This window comes from Bactrocera neohumeralis, unplaced genomic scaffold, assembly GCF_024586455.1.
Source record: "Bactrocera neohumeralis isolate Rockhampton unplaced genomic scaffold, APGP_CSIRO_Bneo_wtdbg2-racon-allhic-juicebox.fasta_v2 cluster11, whole genome shotgun sequence".
In the NCBI taxonomy this organism is placed as follows: Eukaryota; Metazoa; Arthropoda; class Insecta; order Diptera; family Tephritidae; genus Bactrocera; species Bactrocera neohumeralis.
In genome coordinates this window covers 25842128-25848633 of record NW_026089624.1, presented here as the reverse complement: position 1 = coordinate 25848633, position 6506 = coordinate 25842128, and the positions used below count along the sequence as shown (strand labels likewise).

The following is a 6506-nucleotide window of genomic DNA, read 5'->3' as shown; positions in this document are numbered from 1 at the left end:
CAAGATTTTGAATTTTGATTTTTAATAACGATTCAGAGTTTTCATGAATCGGCGAAGAGGCAAATCTAGTACAGTATCTTAATAAACTGTCACTTTGTGAAATGAACTTAATAACCTGTTTTGAGCGTGTAGCTCCTACAGGTGTATTTTGATTATTGTTGTTGTTAACCATTTTTGCAAAATAATGTTATTTATTTATATTTTAGTTCGAAAATATATTTGAATCGTTAATTGGTATTAAAAACCGCGTTTTTTATTAATTAAAACATTTGATGTCCGTATGATTTGTATTTAGGTACACCCTAATACTTGGACTTGTATGTGCTTATGTTTTGTGCACGATTTACATTACATTTACATAAATATGCACGAATTGTTTGTGCTAACGTATGTGGGAAAAATATTTGCTGTAACGTTTTGTGCAATCCTTCTTGCTTTTGTTTGACATAGAACAAGGGTATTGCTGAATATTTGCAAATGTGTGCTTTGGTTAGATATATAGTTACATACAGTTTTATATGTACCAATATCTATTTGTTTTATTTATTTTGTTCAAATGATTTTTATTTGTTTTAGTTTGAATAATTATTTCCTATTACCAAAATAAACAGTGTTATTTTACCGTATTATTTAAGAAATGTTACGATAATTACCCTTTCTTTTGAAAAACTAATTAAAATTTATAATTTTAATAAAGTAGGAGGTAGTACTCGGTGTAGGGTATTAAGTTACAGGCAGATTTTATGCCGTATGATTATAAGTATATATGTACATATGTATTGGAAGAGAGCGCGAAAGCGAAGTGCTCTCAGATGCACTCTATGTATGCTTGTCAGTTATTAGACAAATTATTTATTATGCACTTTTTTAATGTTGTTGGGATCAACATAAGTATATTTAGTATGTATGTATGTGTATAAAATTATGCATAGAAAGGTAAGATACCCAGCAAAACCTGCGTGACCGAAACTCCCACACATTTACACAATTTTTACTTATTACTAACACACCCTCACAAATCATTTAATTGCGTAAAGAGTCTATCCGCTGTGCCTTTTGATTGTTTTATATTACAAGCTCTTCACACAACATCTTTTCTATAAAAACAAAACAAAAGAAGACAAACTGATTTTGGACTTGCCACTGTTTATGGAAAACGATGCATGTAAAAGTATACAACATGATAACATGATTGTTTACATTCGTTTATTCGTTGCGAAAATTCGAATTCAAAGAAAAAGAAATTCGGCACGCGTGTTAAATTGTGAAAAATTTGTATTCAAATTAAATTGGGTTATATTTTATGAAAAAAGTGATTAAAAACGTGATTATAAAAGTGGTACATATATAATTTGAAAAGGTGAGTAAAGGGAGTACATTTTAATATGAAAAAAAATACATTTAGTGCTTACATGAGGCGAAAAAAAAAATGCTTTTAATGTCAGTGCTTCCAAATTTGCCAAAATATGTAATATTAATGTGAATTCTGATAGTGATTCAAATGTGGAAGAATTGAGCTCCGTAGATATATCTTTGAATGATTATGATAGCCAAGATACCATTGATAGTGATAGTGACAATGTGAATATTGTAGTGAAAAATGATAAATGCAAAGAAATAAAAGCTTGGGCTTTACGCAATAGAGTGTCCCACAATACAGTGACTGATTTGCTTCAAACCTTGCGAAAAATAGGTTTAGTGGATTTGCCCTTAACAGCAAAAAGTCTATTAGGTACAAGTAGAAAAAAGGTTAATATTGAAACCATTCCAAGTGGCGCGTTTTTATATAGCGGAATTCAAAATTATTTTGAGGAAAATTCATTTCCTCACCTTGAAATAAAAGATAGCGTTGTACTTGATATAGGAATAGATGGTCTTAGATTATTCAAAAATTCGAATAAAGTATTATGGCCAATTTTAGCGTCCATCGTTGATTTGCCAAACGAATTGCCATTTACAGTAGCATGTTTTTGTGGAACAGAAAAACCCTGGAATATTAACGATTTCTTAAAAGACTTTTGTGAAGAAGTAGCTTATTTAAAAGAAAACGGTCTTCAGGTAGGTTCTTCTTCCGTTAAAAAGAAATTTAACATTCGTTTATTTTGCTGTGATTCTCCCGCTCGAGCTTTTGTCACAGGTGTGCAATCGCACACTGGAAAAAACAGCTGTTCGAAATGCGATCAAATCGGAGAATACAAAGAGAGAAGAGTTTGTTTTTCAAAACGAGTTAATCAATTAAGAACTGACTTGTCTTTTAAAAATAGAATTGATAAATCACATCATATTAATCCATTTAAATTTAGAGAAAGCATTTTAGAATTAGCTAATTTCAATATGGTCTCCCAATTTCCATTAGACCCGATGCATCTTGTAGATCTTGGTGTATGTAAAAAGTTGCTTCAATTACTAATTAAAAAAGGGAATATAAATGTAAGCAAAATTAACGAAAAAATAACTTTTCTCTCTAGTTTAGTTCCTTCTGAGTTTGGCAGGATATGTAGAAGTTTAGATGAAATCAGCAATTGGAAAGCGACAGAGTTTAGGCAGTTTTTATTGTATATAGGCATATTTGTCCTAAAAGATTGTATTAGTAGTGACCATTACTACCATTTTTTATTATTGCACGCAGGAATAAGGCTGTTATCATGTGAAAAATCATATAGTACTGAAGCTAACGTTGCCCAACAAATATTACAAGAATTCGTTGATTTGTTTGGGAATATATACGGAGACCATTTAGTTAGTTATAACGTGCATGGTTTACTGCATTTAACTGACTGCACTAAGCAATTCGGTCCTCTAGATCAGTTTTCAGCCTATAAGTTTGAAAACCATATGCAATATTTAAAAAAACTTATAAATAAACCGAATAAAATCCTTCAGCAATTGCATTTAAGACTTGATGAAAGAACTAATACAAACATTGAACCCAACAAAACTTTAAAAATTAATTTATTTAATATAGATTTTAAAAAGGAAAAAGATTCTTATTGTTTTAGTGAAAAATTAGGGCCCATAAAAGTAATAACTATGTCAAACGAATCTGGTTGCGTTATGGTATCTGCACATTGTTTTTTAGATGTTGAAAATTATTTTGAAGAACCTTTAGAATCGTCATCGGGTTTAGGTATTTTAGTAGCGAAGGAATTAGATAAAAAGGTATTTAAAATCAAAAAAGACGATATAGTTTACAAATATTTCTCTATTCCACATGAGGGAAAGTTTCTCCTTATACCCATTCTACATCATTTATTTCATAAATTTTCAAATTAGGATTTTTAAGTATTTATGTACATATATTTTTCTCGGCTCATTTTATTACATTTTCTTAAATTTTTGGAAAAGAACTTTGATACTGCCAATTTTTATTTCTCAATTAGATGGAAAATATATTTGACGAAATTGACTTAGAGGATTGTCCAACAACGTCTTCAACTCCCGCAAAAGGTATGTAAATAAATGTAAACTTACAAAATTTCGTTTCAATATATTGTTACGTTTTTGTTATTGTAGACCAATTACATTTAAAGCGTAAAAAGTTTAACACGTCTGGTTGCTACAATACAGAGGTCAGCATTTCAAAACGACCTGTGGAAGGAAACGGTAATCTAACATCCATATAATTTATTTCTTTAAATTTGTTTAATTTATTATGTTTCCAACCTTTTTCCAGAGGTTATTGACATTTTAACCACTATTTCCAAACAGCTTGACGATTTGACGACGAGGGTATGCGATTTGGAAACTAAAATCGATAAGCATTTAAAAGAAAATGTATGTGAACAGTTTTTATATGCATACATTATTATTTTTCTCTACATGTCTCTTTGTTTCTTTTTCAGATTATTCATAAAAGTGAAGAAATGGCGCAGCAAAAAACGGTTCGTGAATGCAAGGTCCCCATCCGCAAAATTCATCAATCGGTATGCCGAATGACTGGTGAAGATGTCGACAACGTTCAAACAGAAATTGCTTCCACCCTACCATTAAATACGCTTGCTGCAGCTTTGGAAATGGACGAAAAATTGAAATGCGACGAATTTGCTGCTACAACGGTAAGTAATATATAAACTTTTTTCAATAAACAATTCAGTTTTTACATACTATTTTTATTTACAGAAACAATTCGTTTTGAGGATAAAAGGTACTTCAGATAGTGTACATGATGTGTTGCGAAGTCTGTACACTGATGAACTACTTTATTTATGTAACTGGGACGGTAGGGGTGGGAAGCAACCTCTCTCCAAATTCCTGCTCCTACAATTATTTGTTTTAATTTGTAATTTTCATTATGTTTTTTTATAGATTCATTCATAACGTATGGATTGGCAATGTTCGAAAAACAAGTTCGAAAAGCCATTGAAATGAGCCACCATAGGCACAAACAAAGAATTTATAGGAAGAGGAAAACTGAGGAGTGAACCCTTTAAATATTTAATAAAAAGTTACATGTATTTCTGATATATTAAAAATAATTATTTTAATACATACTAGATTTTAAGAAAGCATTGCAAAGCAGGAATTGAATTAATAATGAAATATTTATTTTAATTTAAACTTTAATGTAATTTTTGTTAAAAATGATTTGAAAAAAAATTAAAAATTAAAAAAAAAAAAAAAATCTTTTATTTTGAGATTCGAACTCGAGTCTCACGGAATACCAAGCCGTGCGTTTAACCACTAGGCTAGTATAGCAGGCAGCGTCGCGCTTTCCTGGAACCAGTTTTCCCCGTTTGCCTTAAATTTAGCTTAAGTGTGAGTAGTGAGGATATAGTTTTATTGTAGCAGAAAATGTGTGCTCAAGAAGGTGATAAAAAATCACATGTATACAAAAGTTTTGGGAGGTTTTTTGATTCGCCCTTAAGAACGTGATAGGAAAGTGTGACAATTAAACCTGCACGCGTTACCGGCATGTCACTAGGTAACATGACCGTCACTGTTCTAACTGGGTAATATGCATATATGTATGTATGTTTTATTTTTCTCTCTAGCTTAGTTTTGTGTGTTATTGTGTCTTTGCTTACTTAATTTATGCAATCCTGCTTATTGTTTTGTTAAAGGTATGCCGGAAAATTGCAAGTACTTGAATGTTTTTTTTGTTTGTTAATAAGTGTGTGAATACACAGCTAGTACATAGGCAATAAAGTAATATTATTTATTAATATACATATTTTGATATATGTATATATGTACGTTATACCAAACTGTTTTCGGTTTTTCCCGCAAAATAAACTCGAAACTGTGACGGTTTGGTAACCTTTTTTTCTTGGTTAAAACGGATTTTGAAATACGGATTGTATATTAGCATATCAACGTATTTTTACGTACATACATATGTGCATTAAAATATATTTAGCAAAATGAAATAAATACGCTCACTTTGTTTTTCCTTAAGGGGCGTTTTATGGACTTTATGTATGCATAAGTGTTTTTCCCCAATTCCTATTTCCGCTCCTGAAGTTGTCCGCTGGCTACGTGAATGCCTTTTAGGTTTTGTTGCTTTATATTTAGTAGTTTTTTTTGTTTTGTTCGCGCCCGAATATTTTTTTTTGGTTAGTTTTAAGGTGCTTTAAGATTTTGATTTTTGTTTGCTTTCGCGCCCGTTTGTTTCGTTTTTATGTTTGTTTTATTGTTTAGGTGCTTTAATTTTTCGCGGCCGATTTATGGTTTTTTTTTGCAACTTTGACTCTTTGTTTTTGTTATATTCACGAATTGTTTTCAATATTTTTTCTGCTTTTAATAGCACTTGATATGAAGTAAATAATAAAATTATATTTTAGTTGAATTTAAATCAAATTCACATTTTTGTTTGTAGAATTCTATTTTATTGTTAGTAACAACTTATGTATGGATATATGTACATATATGTATGCATATATTTTTGCAGCGTGCCACTTTTTTTTTGCTTTTTTTGTTTTGTTCCACTGCACTTTTTGTTTTTTTTTTTTTTGTTTGTCTATTTGTTGTATATATTACAAATGAATGTAAATTTATGAGTTATTATTTTTATCATTTCACCGCACTTCACCGGTTCTTTTTTTTTTGTAGTTTGTGGTTTGTTTCACCCTTTTTAAAATTTTGTCACCCCGATTTTAAAAAGTTTTTTTTTCCTTGGACGAAAACAATAGCGCCATTCGGAATGGCTCGAAGGACCATGAATAATTGTTAACCCAATTTATCGGGGAATACAAGCCACTGTATGTTCAAAATTGAACATGTTCGTTTCTGCCAAAGGACGGACAACAACATTATGTTTAAAAACGTTTATATATTATTAAATCTTACTATTGATACAGTCCACTATTATTAGATATCTATGTTCAAATATATTGAACATACATGCACATAAACATAAACACATACTAAAAATGCATTGTCATGCAAAACAATAGCATTCAACAGACAATAACACAAACATTACAAAGGATAAGATGTTTACATATGATAACCCATGGGTTCTTAGAATACATTGTAGCAACTGTACTGCAAATCCAAGGTCACACAAC

General features: G+C 30.4%; 1 protein-coding gene across 1 annotated transcript; it reads left to right on the top strand.

Annotated features, from left to right (window-relative positions):
- Positions 1–943: 943 nt before the first annotated feature.
- LOC126766076 (uncharacterized) lies at positions 944–5760 on the top strand. The gene is made up of 7 exons (XM_050483776.1): positions 944–1360; positions 3381–3447; positions 3514–3603; positions 3674–3774; positions 3843–4055; positions 4120–4279; positions 5744–5760. Exons 2-7 carry the CDS (start codon positions 3381–3383, stop codon positions 5758–5760), a joined length of 648 nt encoding a protein of 215 aa, XP_050339733.1. The 5' UTR covers positions 944–1360.
- The last annotated feature ends 746 nt before the right edge of the window (positions 5761–6506 follow it).